The sequence below is a fragment of the Neomonachus schauinslandi genome, chromosome 9, assembly GCF_002201575.2.
Source record: "Neomonachus schauinslandi chromosome 9, ASM220157v2, whole genome shotgun sequence".
In the NCBI taxonomy this organism is placed as follows: Eukaryota; Metazoa; Chordata; class Mammalia; order Carnivora; family Phocidae; genus Neomonachus; species Neomonachus schauinslandi.
Genome location: NC_058411.1, coordinates 95,262,704 through 95,281,803, shown reverse-complemented (window position 1 = coordinate 95,281,803; position 19,100 = coordinate 95,262,704). Strand labels below are relative to the sequence as shown.

Sequence of the window (19,100 nt, the reverse complement as noted above, 5' to 3'; positions counted from 1 at the left end):
CCACATCGGGCTCCTTGCTCAGTGGGGAGCCTGCTTCTCCCTCTCCCTTGGCCCCTCCCCCCACTCATGCTGTCTCTCTCTCGTTCAAATAAATAAATAAAATCTTAAAATCTATCGATGTAATTCATCATATTAATATGGTACAGAAGAAAAAAACACATTATTACTTCAGTAGGCATAGAAAGTACATTTGACAAAATCCAACACCTGTTCATGGTAAAAAAAAAAAAAAATCTCAGCAAGCTGAGAATAAAATGTAAGACTGGTTTAACATCCAAAAATTAATCAGTGTATTTCATCATATTAATAGAATAAGTGAAAAATACATGATCGTTTCAATGAAAGCAAAAAAGCATCTGGCAAAATTCAGCACCCATTCATGATAGAAACTCCTAACAAATTAGGGACTGATGGGAATGTTCTAAACCTGATTAAGGTTATTGTGAAAAAAAGAACAATAGTAACATCATTCTCAATCGTGACAGTCTGAATGCTTTCTACTTAAATTCAGGAATAAGACAAGGTTTTGTGCTCTTACACTTAATTCAACACTGTACTGGATGTCCTAGCTGTATAATGTGGCAAGGAGAAGAAATTAAAGTAATGCAGACTGAAAAGGAAGGAAACTGTTTATTTGCAGACAACATGATTATGTACATGGAAAGCCCTAAAGAATCTACAAAAAAATCTAGACAGATTTTTTTGGTACAGCGTACCAAAGGCCATAAGATACAAACTCAGTGTACCAAAATCGATTATATTGTTATATCCTATCAGTGAACAGTTGGAAAATAAATTTTTAAAATATCCATTTACAATAGCATAAAAATAAAACTCAGAGGGACGCCTGGGTGGCTTATTTGGTTAAACATCTGACTCTTGATCATAGCTCGGGCCTTAATTACAGGGTTGTGAGTTCAAGCACCATGTTGTGCTCCACACTGGGCATGGAGCCTACTTAAAAAAAAAAAAAAAGAAATAAAAGATTTGCAGGCACTGTACACAAAAGCTACAAAATATCGCTGAGGGAAATTGAAGATTTAAATCAATGGATAAATATGCTATGTTCATGGATTGAAAGATTCACTTGTGTTAGAGTTTCATCTTTCTTCAAATTAATTAGATTTGGCACAATCCCAGTCAAAATCCCAGCATGTGTTTTTGGAGAAATTGATAAACTGATCCCATTATTTTTGTGGAAAGTGAAAACAGAATAAACCAAAACAGTTTCATAAAAGAAGGACAAAATTGGAGAAGTTATGCTACCTACCTAATTTCAAGACTTACTATACAGCTATAGTAATCAAAACAGAGTGGCATTGGCATAAGAATAGATATATTTTTCAGTGGAATAGAAGAGCATAGAAACACACACACATACACACACGCACACGCACTCACACATATATATGGCTGGTTGTTTTTCTCCAAAATGTGTAAAGGTAATTCAAGAGAAGGATAGTCTTTGGTACTGGAACAACAGGTTATCTCTATGGAACAAAATGAATCTCGTTCCTTACTACACATCATATAGAAAATTAATAAGAGCTAAAATTATAAAACTTCTACAGGGACACATAGGAGAAAATCTGTGCTTTACTGGGTTACACAAAGATTTCTTGAATGGGACTTAAGAAGTATGAACTATAAAGGAAGAAAAATGTTAAAATGTACTTCATCAGAATTAAAAACTTTTGTTTACAAGACACAGGTAAGAATAGGAAAAGGCAAGCCACAGATTGGGAGAAAATAGTTTCAAAGCATATGTGATAGAAGACTTTAATTCACAATATGTAATGAGCTCTTACAACTCAAAAATAATGTGATAAAATAGCTGATTAAAAAATGGGCCAAACCCTTCTCAGACCTTTTAGTTCTGAGTAGGAACAATAAGAAGTTCTTACAATGTTAGGAATAATAGTTGTAATGTATTGGCATAATTTACTTGAATGTCTTTAATTTTGATATTAACATCAGCTTAAATCTGTTTTTGCTACCAGATGATAGCTATTTTCATGTACTCAACTTCCCTCCGCATTGTATTAATCTGTTACTCAGTGTTAGTCTTAATTTTTCTGTGTTGGAAATAGGTATTGCATGAGTATCTGTAAATGCAAACCATTTTCTGAGACTTTTGGGTCATGCATTGATATGAAGTTGCTAGCTTATTTTATTCATGATGATTTTATCTTCCTCTGTTACCCTCAGAGGATACTATTTTTTAAAAAGGATATCTGTAAATCTTCTAAGATTATTAGATTATGTGTAAGATTATTTTGTTCCAGTCCCACTGTCCCACCTATACACCATTTTCCACAAAAGCTCCTACTAATTCGTTTATCCCCTTCGTGTAGCTAGTTGACTGTGAATAAGTAATGTGGAAAAGGAAAAAAAAAAAAAAAAAAAAAAAGCAAAACTCTGAAACAGACATTGTTTTATCCAGTGAAACAGACTATCCAGGTGAAAGTGTCTAGCTGGGTGGTGAGATCGAGGATATATATTTGTATTTACATTCACATTTAATATTTATATTTGAGAGTACGTAGTTAGTTGTTAAAGCCACAGATCAGATTGTGAAGGGAAAGTGTTGAGAGAACAAAAGGCCAAGGGCAATACTTTAGGGAATTTCAGTATTTAACTGGTAGATTGCAGGAGAGGAGCCTAAGAAAGAGACCGAGAGGGAACAGTTAGAATAGGATGAGGACAACCAGAAAGGGGGTGTGTCATGAAAGCAAATGAGATTAGTTTCAAAGAGAAAGTAATCAGTAGTATCAAAAATAGAGAGGACCAACAAAATAAGTGCCTGGAAGTTTTGATTGCTTTAGCAAATTGGTGACTTTTAGAGAGCAGTTTCAGAGGAATGGGTCAGAAGGAAAGAGGTAGAAACCAAATTCTAGGGCTTTCAAGAGCAGCGGGAGTTGAGGAAGTTAAGAAAGGGAGGTGGTTGGCTCTATGGCTGAGAACATGGCCTGTGGAGCCAGATGCTTGAGTGTTGGTTCTCATCCTTGCACTTACTAGTGGTATGATCTATGATGAGTTGACTGACCTATCTCTCTGTACCAAATAAAGACAATAACCATAACCATACCTACCTCATAGGTAGTTATTATATATATATATATATAAACTGTTTAGAATGGTGCTTAGCACAGAGTAATTGTTATATAAATTAGTCGTTATTATTATTAATATTATTGCAGATTATTTTCCTGGAAACTTTGAGATGGGAAGAAAGACAATCTAGCTCACTCTGCTGGAGGAAGGAGGGAGAGTTAAGGAGGGAGGAGTTTAAAAATGTATTTATATGATTAGAAAAAAAGTCAAAAGAAAAGCTGAAAATATAAAAGGGAGAAGTGAAAACAGATGATGCAAAGTCCCAGAGCAGGTGGGAGGAACATGCAAAGAGGAATTGGCCTCAAACAGGGGGCACGATACCTGCATCACTCAGGTTAGGGGTAAGGATGAGTTATGATAAATACCAGGATGTTGGGAGTGGTCTGATGGCTTTGATTTTTGTCAATTAAAGTAAGAGGTAAGGTTGTATGAGGAAATGGAGGGGGAGTTGGTGGTGGAGAATCATGAGTTTTTAGGATCCCCAGAGGAAATTGGAGAAATTCGACCATGGACAAGTAAAATGTCTACAGTCTTTGCTTTGCAAATTTAAATATCACAAGATTTTTTTTTTTCCATGTCTCTTTGTAGAAAGGGTTACATGACACATAATTATTTTCAACAGAAAGCACTTTGTCTTATTTTGTAAAAAAAGAAAAAAAGTTTACACCCATGAGATAACTTGGAACAACCTGAGGTCTTGCAAAGCTAGTCTTGAGAATCATTAAATTAACCATCTTAACCCAATAGAAGAAAGAATGTAATAAAAATTGAACAAAATTTCAAAAAATCTAAAAAGGTTAGAAATCACTAAATTGGATTAAAAGGTTTTCTTTCCAATTCTTTGTCTATTTCACTAACACAGTACTTTAGCTTTTTAACAAGATGGAAAAATTACTCTAATTACTTCTGCCTAAGGAACCCTTCCTTCTAAGCGTAGGAAGTAATTGTAGAAATTGCTAACAAGGAAAAATCTATGATTTTTATAGTTTGAGCAAACTGAGTTTGGGAATAAACAACAATTATTATTTATTTATTTTTTATTTTAACAGTGATCCTTATGTGAGAGTGACGTTATATGACCCAATGAATGGAGTTTTTACAAGTGTGCAAACAAAAACCATTAAAAAGGTTAGACTTAGCAGTATTCAAAAAATTTTTAAATATAGTTTGTTTTATTTTTATATGACAAAATATAAAAAAATTAGTTATACTATGTTTGTTGTCTTTTAGACTTTGAATCCAAAATGGAATGAAGAAATATTATTCAGAGTAAGTATGTATTTTATTTCAGTAAAACAGCAAAAAATTTTTCTCAGTAGGTTTGAATGATAAGTTACCATTTATAACATTCTAAAATGTATCTTATTAGAATTTGTCTAGATTTTTGAAAATTTAAAAAGAGTTAAATCTAGGTATCCCTTTGATGACATGGTCTTGGAACCATTTATCTAAAAAAAAAAATGTATGTAGGGCAACAAAGAGGTAAAAGACAATTATAGACCTGGAATTATCTTATTCTACTTTAATTCTGATTTAGAGACTGTATGGTAGTCTTATTCCAATTTAGCAGATTTTGGTGTTTTCCCCTAAAGATCATACAATATTTGTGTTTCCCCAGTCATTTATTGAATAGACTGATCTGGGCAAGAGATGGTGAAGGCCTACCACTAAGTAGATGCATTTCTTCTTATACACCCTTCATTCACATTCCTGCCTTCCCCTTCACCCTTCCTCCCTATACCATAAGAACAAACTCCAGATCAGCAGTTATTTCAGACTCTTCAGGAGGGCCCTCAAGTTGACAATGTCTCTTTGTACCAATTTGTCAGAGTCATTGCTGATGCCAGAATCAACACCCTCCCAGCAGTGATAGAGATGCAAACAGCAATCTCCCCTTCTCTGCTGGATCGTTCCCATTTGTACATTCCATCCTTTAAATGTCCTGCCTTGACCTCATCTTCCCCTTTAGCTTTGAACTTATTTCTCTGTTCACCTGAATAATCTTGAAACTCTTGAAAGAGTTGCCTGCCCCCATCGTATCTGCTTCTCTAATGCATTCCTTAACCCACTCTAATCTAACTCACACCTGCATCATTGGAATAAACCTGCTCTTACTAAGGTCACCACTGACCTCTGTGTTGCCACATTCATCTAATCTCACCCTACTTACATGCTCAGCAATGCTTGACGTAGCTGACCATGCTTGAAACACCAGCCTCCCTGGAGGCTTGTATGGTGCCACACCGGACTTCAGTCAGGAAAATAGAAGCCTCTCTTCTGTATCCCACATTTGAAGATTTTTTTATTCGTTTTGTTTTGTTTTAATAAAGTGAATTGGAAGGGAAGAAATTGCTGAAGCAAATCTGAGAAGCTGTTACTGAAGATCCAGCCAACAGCACCAACTAGGGTGCTTCTGGTTTTTCTTATGTAGAGAAGGAGGTCTCCCTTACCCTATTTAGGATGGCATGAAAACAGCATTTTAAATCAGTTTGGAAATTTTGGATTCTTGAGGAAATAGTATTGAGTCAACTGGATAGTCATATGGTGGAAAATGAAGCTAAATTTCTGGCTTACCTTCACCAGCATAAATTCCAGATTTGGTAACCTCTGTTTTTGATCGCCTCTTGGCACAAGTATTGCTTAGGAGAGAATTTTAAAATTCCCAAGTGGTTGAGTGTTTTACTTATTTACACTTTCGTTATTATTTTACTTGTTTTGTTGTGTTTTTCTTAGAAATATATGTGTTTTCAATGTATTGAAGTTTTTTTGTACCTCTTACTCTTTTTTTTCTAATATCATTGGCTTGCACGTGTCAACTAATAATTAGGTGTAATAGGGATGGATGTTTATTTGTCTTGTTTCCAATTTTAATGGGAATTAATTTAGCTTTTCTCCATTAAACATAGGCTTTGATTTTTTTTTATCACATTAAAGAGGTATTCAGCTATTGTTATTTTTTTCAAGACAAAAAATTTTACTCTTCCGGTTTTAGCCATGATGTAGTAATAGGGCATTGAACTTAACCTGATGCTATGAACAACTGTAAAGGTGTTAAGAATGTTAGCAGGATCCAAAGTCTCACAACATAATATTCAAAGTGAGTCTAAAATTATTTTACATACAACAAACCACAAAAATATGACCAATTCTCAAAAGAAGACAATCAACAAATGCCAATAGCAAGATGATGCAGACATTGGAATTTAGTAGTAGAACAACTACCAAATTAGAACAGCTATTATAACCATTATATTTATGCCCCATGATATAGAGGTAAACACTCTTGAAATGAGTGGGAAGATAGATATTCTCAGCAGAGAATAAAAACTGCAAAAAAGAATGAAATAGAAATATTAGAATTTAAGAATATAATACCTGAAATTTTAAAACTCACCGAATAAGCTCAATAGCAAAGTGAAGATAACAGTTAATAGCATTAGTGAAGTTGAAGATAAGCAGTAGAAATGATCTAATCTGAAGAACAGAAAATAAAGATTGAAAAAAAAATTAGTGGGGCCTGAGGGACCTGCGGACAATATTAAAAGAGCTTAATATCTGGGTCATTGAAGTCTCAGAAGAAGAAAAAGACATTGGTGGAAAAAAATGCTTGAAGAGATAATGGCCAGAAATTTCCAAACTTGGTGAAAGAAATGCCTTCACAGATTAAAGAAATTCAGCAAAACACGGAGTATGTGCAAAGAAAATCATGCTCAGACACATCATAGTCAAATTGCTGGAACCAAAGATAATGAAGAAATTTTGAATACAGCCTGGAAAAATGGTAGAGGAATAATTATTTAATAGCTAAAGGTTTTCAGAATTCTATATCTAACAAAAATATCCTTCAGGAATGATAGTGTAATAAAGGTATTCTAAGCTGAGGAAAAATAAGAGAATTTATTGCCAGTAGACGTACTCTAAAGGAAATTATTTAGGCTGAAGGTAAATGATACCAGAGGTAAATTTAACCTCAGAAATGAAGAAAAAGCAACAAAGAGTAAATATCAGTTATTATAATATTTTATTTTCCCCTCTTGAGTAACTTAAAATATTAATGGCTGTTGAAAGCAAAAATTATAACACTGGTGAGATTTATGTGGGTATAATATGTATTACAACCGTAACATAGGAGAGTGAGGATAAAGCAATCTTTTTGGTTGTAGGGCTTCTATGTATTACTTAAAGTGGCTTGATATTCACTTTAAGTAGTCCGCAAAAAGTTAAGTATGTATATTGTAACCCCTAGTGTAACCACTAAAAAATAATAGATATAGCCAAAAAGACAACAACAAATAAAAAATAGAGCAAATTCATCAAGAACCTACAGACATTAAATGAATAGTAAGGGATGCTGTGAACAACTCTGTGTCCATAAATTCATTAACTTAGATGAAATCAACCAATTCCTTTTAAAAGATGTGTATACTTTAAGAAGATAAAAAGTGCCTGAAAAGGGGCACCTGGGTGGCTCAGTTGGTTAGGCGACTGCTTTCGGCTCAGGTCATGATCCTGGAGTCCCTGGATCGAGTCCCGCATCGGGCTCCCTGCTCGGCGGGGAGCCTGCTTCTCCCTCTGACCCTCCCCCCTCTCATGTGCTCTCTCTTTCTCATTCTCTCTGTCTCAAATAAATAAATAAAATCTTAAAAAAAAAAAAAAAAGTGCCTGAAAAGTTCTGTAGCTCTTAGAGAAACTGCATTTGAAAATAGTTAAAAACCTTCCAATAAAGAAATCTTCAGGCCCAGGCGGTTTCATTGCTGAATTCTGTCACACATTTAAGGAATAAATAATTCTAATTCTACACAATGTCTTGCCGAAAATAGAGGAGGGAACATGTCCCAGTTCATTCATGAGGCCAACATTACCCTGATAACAAAACCAGACAAATATTTTTTAAGAAAATAAAACCATAGCCATTTTGTGGTAAGTTTACTAAATTGGGTCCCTTCCATTCTGGAAGGGCCAGTAATTTGTTCTCAGATTACTTCTGGGTATGGGTTTGCCTTTCCAGTCTGCAGAATCTCAGCCAGCACAACTGTCAGGGGGCTTACAGATGGATGTTTTATAGGGATAGAAATCCACACAACATTTCAACCTTCCAGGGGACCCAATTCATAGTGAAAGAGGTGCAGGAATGAACTCATGAGCATGGGATCCATTGGTTGCATCACCTGCCACATCATCCAGAAGCAGGAGCCTCACAGGACACTGGAACAGCCTACTGAAGGAACACAACTGAAGCACCAACATGGAGGCAATAGTCTGCAAAGATGGGGTGCCAGTTTATTCACTAAACCAGAGGCTTCAATATGAAGCTGTGATTGCAACAGAAAGTATACACGGGACCCGGAACAAAGGAGTAGAAGTAGGACTGGCCCTACCTGTCATCATTTCCAAAGACCCACTGGAGGACTATATGCTTCCCAACCCTGGAACTCTGGGCTTTACTGAGGTAGAGGTCTGAGTTCCCAAAGGGAGCACACTCAACCAGGGGACATAGTGAATCCCATCATACCACAGTCTTCAGCTAATGCCAGGGCACTCTGGACTCCTTGTGTTCGGAAACCAGCAGGCGACTGGAGCTATTACTTGGTTGAGCTTGCATGTGTAGTCCTTCTCCAAAGTCTGTCTGGATTCTGCAGGGACTAGACTGGAGAATTAAATGAACCTGTTACAGGAACCATCCTCGTATCCTTTAGGGCTTTAGTGGTGTACTAATCTTTGACATTTCCACCAGGTTGCAAGATTTTTGTTTGTTTTTTTAAACAGTTTTATTGAGATATAATTCACATAACACAATTCACCCCCTCAAAGTGTACCATTCGGTGGTTTTTAGTATATTCACAGCATTGTGCAAACATCAACAAAATCAGCTTTTAGAACATTTTCATTAGCCTGAAAAAAAAACCCCATACTCACTAGCTGTCATTCTCCATTCTTCCCCAACACCTGCCCCTCTTCCCGGACAACCACCAATCTACTCTCTGTGTCTTAGATTTGCCTATTTTGGCCATTTCATATAAATGGTTTCATACAGTATGTGGTCTTCTGTGTCTGCTTTCTTTCACTTGGCATAATGTTTCCAGCGTTCAACCATGTTATAGCATGTATCAGTACTTCATTTCTTTTTATTTCCAAATAATATTCCATTGTATGGATAACCACATTTTATATATCCATGCATCGGTTGATGGATATCTGTGTTGTATCTGCTTTTTAACTATTACGAATAATGTGTGGACATATATGTTCATTTGGAAGTATATACCTAGGAGTCGGATTGCTGGGTCATATGAGGAATTGCCAAACTGTTTCCAAAGTGGCTGTACCACTTTATATTCTCACCAGTAGTATGTGAGTTTTGATTTCTCCATATCCTTGACAACACTTGTTATTATCTGTCTCTTTATTACAGCCCTCCTAGTGGGTGTGAAATGGTATCTCATTGTGGTTTTGATTTGCATTTCTCTGATAGCTAATGATGTTGAACATCTTTTCATGAGTTAATTGGCCATTTGTATATCTTCTTTGGAGAAATGTCTGTTTAGATTCTTCGCCCATTTTGTAATTGGATTATTTGTCTTTTTGTTTTTGAGTTTTCATAGTTCTTCGTATTTCTAGATACAAATCCCTGTCAAACACGATTTGCAAAGATTTTCTCCCATTCCATGGATTGTGTGTTTTGATTTTATTGGTGGTATACTTTGAAGCACAAAAATTTTTAATTTTGAGGATGTTCAGTTTATTTTTTCTTTTATTGCTTGTGCTTTTGTTGTCATATATAATCAATGTTGTTTTAGATTTATTACCTTGACCAGAGGGAGGACAGTTTCAGAGACTTCCACTTGGCTTTCTCACTTTGATAGCTCTTATCCCACAAGCCATGGATTCAACGTGGTGGTGGTGAGGGGTCCAAGTTCCAGTATGTCAATCCCACTTTTACACTTGAAAACCAGTGAAATGACTACTGGGTGGATCCACAGAACGAGTGGACTCAGTACAAGCTGAATTTTAGCCAGGGCATTTCCCCAGGATACCACTGGAGAAGTCTATGAACTGAATCACCATGTTATGCCAGGGACTGCCTATGTCCCACATTCTGCTCAGGATGGGGAGCTCCTTGACAGCAGGTAAGTGTGGACTGGTCCTAAAACCCCACCACCCATACCATCTGGTTGGTTTAGGTCTTCTAAGAAACAGACACTCAGATGGGATTAGATGCACAAGAGGTTTATTGGGCAAGCACCTGTGAAGGTTAAAGCGGGAGGACACACAGATGGGAAGAGCCTTCTCATCATGATGCAGGCCTAACACTTGTGCAGGGAGAGGGGAAAAGATTGGGTAGCAAGAGCCCCGTGTTGCAGCACAGTTCTGAGAAAGTCTTATCCAAGCTGATGGAGAGTTTCCCAGGAAAGATGGTCTGTTAGAGGAATCCTGTGTTGGGCATGAATGGCCAGGCTCTAGATCCCTGCTATGCCCAGGAGAACACAATGGGTAGATTCAAAGATGCATGGTCAGCCAGAGGCTGTCAATCAGCTATGCAGGTTCTCTTGAAAGAGATCTAAGTGGCCCAACTCTGGCCGTTACAATTGTGATACTTAAGGGTGCATACTCTAATCCTCAGAGCAGCCACAAAAAATTAAAATGGAAAATTATAGGTAAAAATCCAATAAAGGAAAGAAAATGGAATACCAAGAAATACTTGATAAATAATTTTTAAAAAAGATAAAAGGGAATAAAGATAAATAGAATAGAAATAGAAAGATGATGGTCATAATGCCAACCATCTAAATAAGTACCCGAAAAAAGCAAGATTCAAGCATATGCCCTTAATAGGAGACACACACAGGTCAAATGTAAAAGTACAGAAAAAGATATACCATTCAAACACTAGGCCAAAAAAAAAAAAAAAGGCCCAAACAAACAAACAAAAACCCTGGTAAGGCTGTATTAACATTAGATAAGTAGACTTTAGGATGAAAAGTATTATTAGAGATAAAGAAGGCCATTTCGTGAACATAAAAGGGCTTAGTCATCAGGAAGACACACCTGATAAAAGGGCATCAAAATTATAAAGCAAACGTTGACAGATGTAGGGAAATAAATTCAGAATAGTTGAAGGTTTTATCACTCCTCTCTCAGTAGTAATAAAATAACGACAAAAAATGTCGGTAAATACATAAAAGATCTGAACAACACTATCAATCAGCCCATTTGGCATGTATAGAAGACTACACCTAATACCTGAAGAATATACATTCTTTTTATATGCCTATGGAACATTCACCCAGATGGACCATATACTGGGCCATAAATCGAGTCTGAATACACTTAAAAGGCTTGAGATTCAACATGTTCTCTGAAAATAGAATTCAGTAGTACAAATATACCTGGGAAATCCACAAATATTTGGAAATTAAGCAACATTTTTTTTTAAGATTTTATTTATTTAATTGACAGAGCACAAGCAGGGGGAGCAGCAGGCAGAGGGAGAGGGAGAAGCAGGGAGCCCGATGCGATGCGAGACTTCATCCCAAGTCTGACCTGAGCCGAAGACAGACGCTTAACTGAACCACCCAGGCGCCCCAAGCAACATATTTTAAGTAAGCCATGGATCAAAAAGGAAATCGTAAGGAAAATTACAAGACATTTTAACTGATTATTAAAGTAACATTATCGAAATATGGGATAAGCTAATTTGGTGCTTGGAGACAAATTTACACCTTTAAGTGCCTATATACAAAAGAAAAAAGACTTAAAATCAGTGATCTAAGTATCTATCTTAGAAAAAAAAGTAGAGGGAAAGAAATAAGAATAGAATTCAATGAAATAGAAAATGGATAAAAAGTCAAGAAAATAAATGAAACCAAAGTGGTTCTTTGAAAAGATTAATAAAATTGATATGCTGTAGCTAGCCCAAATAAGAGAGAAAATTCAAATGACCACTATCAAGAATGAAAGACACCTGGGTGGCTCAGTCAGTTGAGCGACTGACTCTTGGTTTCAGCTCAGGTCATGATCTTGGGGTAGTAAGATCGAGCCCCACCTCAGGCTCTGAGTTCAGCTGGGAGTCTGCTTGAGATTGTCTCTCTCCCTCTCCCTCTGCCCCTTCCCCCACTCTCTCTATCTCTAAAATAAATAAATCTTAAAAAGAATGAAAGGTACATCCCACAGACAATAATAATAATAATGTAAGATGGACAACTTTATGGCAACAATTTTAACAGCTAAAATGGACAGATTCTTTAAAAGCCAAAAATAAATCAAAGATACCTGTTAGAGGAAATTAAATTGTAATTAAAATTCAGAATTTTTAAAATTTTAAATTAGAATTAAAAATCTCATTATTTTTGATGATCTTGATTTCCTTCTAGAAAAGATGCTTGAAAATTGGTACTACTTTTGAATTAGAGATGTTAACACAAAAATAAGAAGGCCATTTGTAAATGATAGAGCAACTTAGTGTCTTTTACTGTATTTTACTCATTGTTTCTTTTACCATAATTTCATTATTCCCAAATGTTCTAGCCAGCGTTGCTTTACTCTGGGATCAGAGGCTGCACATTTATTTCCATCAGAACTTTGCAAATTTATTGCAACAACAACTAGATAAATCTGTGTTTATATCAATGCTAATTCATCACAGCTAGAATAGAACTGAAAACACATGGTGATTGAGTATTTTCTGTACAAAGGACATTATTATGTGTGGTCCCCTGTTTTCCTCTTTGTCATTTATATCATTATTTATACATAGCATAAAATGTTTTCAATTGAATGTATTCACATAAAATATTTATAGAGATAATATATTACAGTCAAAACTAAATATCTCTATTTATAGAGATAATATATTACAGTTATTGGGCATTTAACCAAATGGAAATTGTGGTCAGAAGTTGAAGGGAGCCTTTGTATCTTTGAGAAAACATGAAGTTCAAAGAAAGTTTTTGCAGAGAACTGTTATTGGTAGATTAACAAACAGGAAAGACTCCTTTAAGTGCCTATATGCTTCATAGCAAATTATAGTAAAATCTGTACTGACAGTTAGTAGCTCAGATGAGACTAATGGAGGCAAGTTATGGGAGGGAAGATGGACTCTGTGTATGAGCACAGTACCTGAGCATCTGGAAAGACAGCTCACTCCATTCCTCATATTCCCATGGTGCTTGGTTTGTATCCTTAGTAGTCATACTCAGCATATTATACAGTGGACCCTTGAACAACACAGGTTTGAACTGCATGGGTTCACTTATATGCGGAATTTTTTTTTATAAATATGGTACAGTACTATAAATGTATTTCTCTTCCTTATGATTTTCTTAATAACATTTTCTTTCAGCTTATTTTAAGAATACAGTATTTAATATATATAACATACACAATAAACAATAAGCACACTTGCTATCTTGATTTATGTTTATGTTATCTGTAAGGCTTCTGGTCAACAGTAGGCTATCAGCAATTAAGTTTTGGGGCAGTCAAAAGTTATGCGCAGATTTTCAACTGCACCCCTAACCCCCATGTTTGAACAAAGGGCCAACTGCATTTACATAATGTGTATATGGTCACGCATATGTTCTGTAGGGAAACGCGGATCTCAAAATGTGGGAACACAGGGTCCTTTCTGTTGTGCATACTACACCATTCTAGGTGAACTCTGTGTCTGTTTGAGGAGCCCCTTTCTGAGTATATTACTTGTTTGTCAGAGTGTCCTTTTCAAAGTAGTAAAATTTTCTTTTTTTCTACCTGTGTAGTAGAGACCCTGGTTCTGGAAATTCTGACAAATAAAACAATTATAAATATTTTATATATAATTATATTTTTATATATACACATATATAATATGTATTATATATATTTTTAAGAGAAATGAAAATCAGCTGTAACTTAATTACCATAAAACCATCACTGTGCAATCTTCTGGTATTGTTTCCTATGTGTTTTTATCCATATATTTATACTCCTCCACCTCTACAAACACATAAAAAATTGGTGTGATAGTTTTCTATATTTGTTTCCAGGCACTTTCTGATGTTTGCTAATGAGATGGCCACAGTCCCTCAACAAAGCTCACTGTCTCTTATGGACCCCTATGAACGTGTCAAAATAAATGCCAGTGTACTGAGCATTATGAAAGGGGAAACACCAGATGCTAGGAAATGACTATCAGGGAGATATTAGGCATTTAGGGTATAATGTCAGGGAGATCATAGGGAACTTAGCCCCTCTGAGGAAGTGTACCATTTAAGATGCTTTTGGGTTCAAGTAAAAGACTTGAAGTAACAACTAATATTGGCTTAAACAATAAGGACATTTATTATCTCTAATCATAAGAATCAGATAGGGGAATGGATGTGACCACAGCAGCTGAACAGCCATGTGTGACCCAGCCTTTCTGGGATTCTCTTGGCTTTCTGTCTAGGTTACAGGATGCTTGCAGCAGTTCCAAAAGTCATAGCATCACACAATGATGTCCATAGGTAGAAAACGGAGAGTTCTCCCCCACGTGTCTCTTTTGAAAAGGGAAGCACCCTTTGCAAAAGTTCTCCCAGGAGACTTTGATTCTTATCTCTTGGGCTAGAATTGTGTCATGTACGTACTTCTAACCCAGTTTTTGGTAAGGAGAATGGAATTACGAGGCTTAGAAGAATCAGAATTCAGCCCCTGAGGGTGGGGAGTGGCCATCTATCCCTGACACACATTGTCATCCACTGTTTGAATAAAATCAGAATTCTGTTAGCTAAGAAGAAGTAGGGGACACCCCATTAATAAAGCACTAAGTAAATTATGGTACAGCCATACAATGAAATCCTCATTAGCTATTTGAAAAGAAAGAGATGTATATGTATTAATAGAGAATTAGTTTCAAAATATACTGATGAAGGAGCAAAGGCACAGAACATTGTGTGTATGATGCACCTCTTTGTGTAAAAACAGAAACAAAAAATGCTTTCTCATATGCTAGTATTTGCATAAAATACTTCTGGAAGGACCTAAGGAACTGCAGTGTTTTCTCTGAGGATGAGACAAAGATAAGAGAGAGATTTATAATTCACTATGTATCTTTTTTACTGTTTGGATTTTCCCCCCATGACTATGTATCTATAATTTATTTTTATATTTGTTGATGAAAATAACTATATAGAGAAAGCAGACATAAAACGTGTAAATAAAAATGCCAAGATACCTTCTATTTATATAATGCTTTATTCTTGTAAAATTACCTTTCTGGGGTACTTGGATGGCTCAGTCAGTTAAGCGTCTGACTCTTGATTTCGGCTCTAGTTATGATCTCAGGGTTGTGAGATCGAGCCCTGTGTCTGGCTCCGTGCTGGGCGTGGAGCCTGCTTAAGATTCTTTCTCTCCCTCTCCCTCTGCCCTCCCACCCCCACTCACGCTCTCTCTCTAAAAAAAAGAAATAAATAAAAATAAAAATACCATTAACTTTTACACAGCCATTTAACTTTTACACAGTTTTATTTTAAAATGTACTTACAACACATGTCCACACAAAAACTTGTACATGAATATTCATAGAACCATTAATCATTGTCAAAAAGTAGAAACAACCCAAATGTCTATCAACAGATGAATGGATACAAAATATGGAGTATATACATACAATGGGATATTTTTCAGCTCTAAGAAGAAATGAAGTACTGATACAAGCTACATCAGGGGTGAACCACAAAAAAGTAGCAAGAAGCCAATTATAAAAGACCACATATTATATGATTACATTAAATGTCTAAAATAGATGAATCTATAGAGAGAAAAAGTAGATTGGAGGTTGCCTGAGATTGGTGAGGTTGAGGGGAAATTAGGAGCGACTGCTAACGGGCATGAGGTTTCTTTTTGAGGTGATGAAAATGTTCTAAAATCGTGACAGTAGTTGCATGCTCTATGAAAATACTAAAAACCATTAAATTGTACACTTTCAATGGGTCAATCATATGGTATGTGAAATATATCTCAATAAAGCTACTTTCTGAAATGTACCTGCATTGTTTTTTTCCTGCATCCACCAGCAGAATTTCTAGGAACATTACTTCACATTCTTTATGGACACTATAGAATAAATTGACACCAATACCTTTGTTCTTTGAACATTTGGTTACTCCTCTGGCAAATTTTTTTTATTCTACTATTTTATGCATTTATAGACTTACATACTTATTTTTTTTTCCAAAAAATATATCACCAGCATTTTAGTTTTTGTTTCTTTGTTTTCACCTTTCCTGTAAATATGACCCTATAAACTCTTTTTTTGTGATCATAGCTTTACTCCTATTTTTAATAAATAAGAATTATCTCATGAAAAAATTCACACATAGCTTAAAACTGAGATAGTATAAAGGGGCTTATAATGGAAAGTGACAGACTCTAGTGCTCTACTTCTCTCTTCCTATTCCTGCTTCCCAGGAGAAACCACTTTTTAACTGTTTCTGTTTGTTATTCTGGCCATTATTCCCATGTTGCTGAATAAGCTCACACACCCATGTCCCAAACTGACTTCAAGCTATGACAGATGAATAAATAGCCAACTTATGTTTGGCCAATAGTTTGGCCACTCATGGGATTCTAGATTGAAAATAATTTTTCCTCAGAAACTTGAAGGCATGGCTTCATGATAACATTGTTGAGCATCGTGTTGCTGTTGAGAAGTCTGTTTCTTGTTCTTTTGGGTTTGATTCTTTTCTCTTTCTCTGAAATGTTTCATAATTGTCCTAGTGTTTTATTTTTTTATTTTTTAAAATATTTTTTATTTATTTGACAGAGAGAGGGGGGGGAGAGAGGGAGAGAGTAAGCACAAGCAGGGGGAGCAGCAGGCTCCCCGCTGAGCAAGGAGCCCAATGCGGGGCTCGATCCCAGGACCCTGGGATCATGACCCCAGCTGAAGGCAGCCGCCTAACCAACTGAGCCATCCCGGTGCCCCTCTAGTGTTTTAAAATTTCACAGTGAAATGCCTTTGTGTGTAGTTTTAAATTCATTGTGTTGGGCCTTTGGTGAGCATTTCAATTTAAAGACTATTGTTTCCCTTCAGCTCTGAAAATTTGTGTAATTCCTTTAATAATTTTCCTCCCTCTGTATTATCATTTGAGAATTCCAACTGGTTGGATGCAGAGTCACCTAGGCTTTCTCAACAAGAATTCTTCATGTGAACCAGAGAAAACACAGAAAATGGTTTGAGTGACTGTTCACACCTTTCAAGGATGGTTTTATTCAGTACCGTGCTAGATACAGAGAGAAATTAATAGATAACATACAGTGAATGTCTCAGGAAAGGAGTCAGCCCCAACTTTAAAAAAAAAAATTTTAAAGTTGTATTTATTTGAGAGAGAGAGAGAGAAAGAGCACGAGCAGGGGGAGGGGGAGCGGGAGAAGCAGACTCCCCACAGAACAGGGAACCTGATGTGGGGGCTATGAGCTGAAGGACCCTGGGATCATGACCTGAGCTGAAGGCAAACGCTTAACCGACTGAGCCCCCCAGGCGCCCCTAGCAAACTTCTTTAGAAAAGAGACAGATAGTAAATACTTCGGGTTTTTGGGCCTGGAGGCAAAAGTCGAGGCTATTATGTAGCTACTTATATATCCATTTAAAATGTAACCGTTTTATATTTTTAAAAAATTCGTATCTCATGGGCTGTTTAAAAAAAAAGAAACAGGTGGCTGGCTAGATTTGGCCTACAGCCATAGTTTTCTCAACTTCTACTTTAGGGCATCAGGGTCCAATTCTTTCACTGAATTTTGAGGATTCAGAAAAACCCTCTTTTTAAATTTTTCTTTCATACTTTCCTCAACTTAGCTTTTTGTTCTATATTTTGAGAGATTTTTGCAAATTTACCTTAAGTTGCTTGTATTTGAATTCAACAGTCATTTTTACTTCCAAAGCCTCTTTGTTCTCCAGTTGTTCCCTTTTTATACTATCCTGGTTTTGCTTTATGGGTTCAGAACTTTCCCCAATATTTCTACTTACAATTTTTTAAAGTGTTTTCTTTTGTTTCCTAAATCATTTGTTTTTCCTTTAAAGACCGTTTTGCTGTTTGTACATCTGTGATCTCTGGTATTCTAATCATACTTAACAGTGATACAACAGAAAAACCACCTATTCCATACATACAAGGCATAAACATTCAACAATTATATGTTACATTTTTAGAGTCCATTTAAGTTTTGTATATTAAAACTGGTGGTTGCATTTTTTGTAAAACCTCTAGCTGAAATCAGATGCAAAGAGAAACTCTGATGATGTGTGTGTATGTCTGTGTGTGGACCATCCAGAGGTAAAGTGCTATATGAACATTCTCTCATTGGGGTGATTGCATTGTTTTGAGTTTTCATCTTCTTCTGCTCTGCTTACTGCTTTCATCCCTACTTCATCTATCCAGTGGGGAGTTGTTGAAATTGCCCACTTGCTAATGGCCCTCATATTATCTTTGCTGTAATGGTTTTACACCTCTTACAAACTCCTTTACTATTACTTAAATGGGCTCTCAGGAGGGAGAGGATAAATAGTCATGTTCAGGCTACCATTTTGAATTAGTATTCTCACCACACATGTTCAATTGTATTGTTGCATTTATTGTGTGCCTCTCATATATAGAAAACAATAAGTCTCTTATGGTGTTTGTAATTCAGTAGGGAAATATCACATATTCCCTATTAACTTTGATAAAAGGAAGATTGTAGCCAGTGTTGTAATAAGCTGAAGACAGAGGAGTAGAAGTGACTGGGGAGGTAAGGCTTAAAGGAGAAGTTGACATCTGAACTAAGGCTTGAACATAAAGCAGAGAAGGTGTTTCAAGTGGAGAGACCTTAGCATGTACTGAAGGGTAGGTCAGAAGCGCAGTAAGTGGTGAGTCATCCTCTTCTCATGTGATTAGAACATAGTATATATGTATATTTGGGTCGGCAAGGGGACGGTTGTAAGAGATGAGGCTGGAAAGGCAACTGGACTCAGATCATGAGGGATCACTCCATGCTCA

General features: G+C 36.2%; 1 protein-coding gene across 1 annotated transcript in view; it reads left to right on the top strand.

Annotated features, from left to right (window-relative positions):
- Positions 1-19,100, top strand: part of NEDD4 (NEDD4 E3 ubiquitin protein ligase) — a 121,709-nt gene that overhangs the window by 21,153 nt on the left and 81,456 nt on the right. Inside the window, exons 3-4 of the mRNA XM_021693773.2 lie at positions 4,164-4,242; positions 4,345-4,383. Of these exons, the coding sequence (XP_021549448.1) occupies positions 4,164-4,242; positions 4,345-4,383 (118 nt within the window). The remainder of the gene's footprint in view (positions 1-4,163; positions 4,243-4,344; positions 4,384-19,100) is intronic.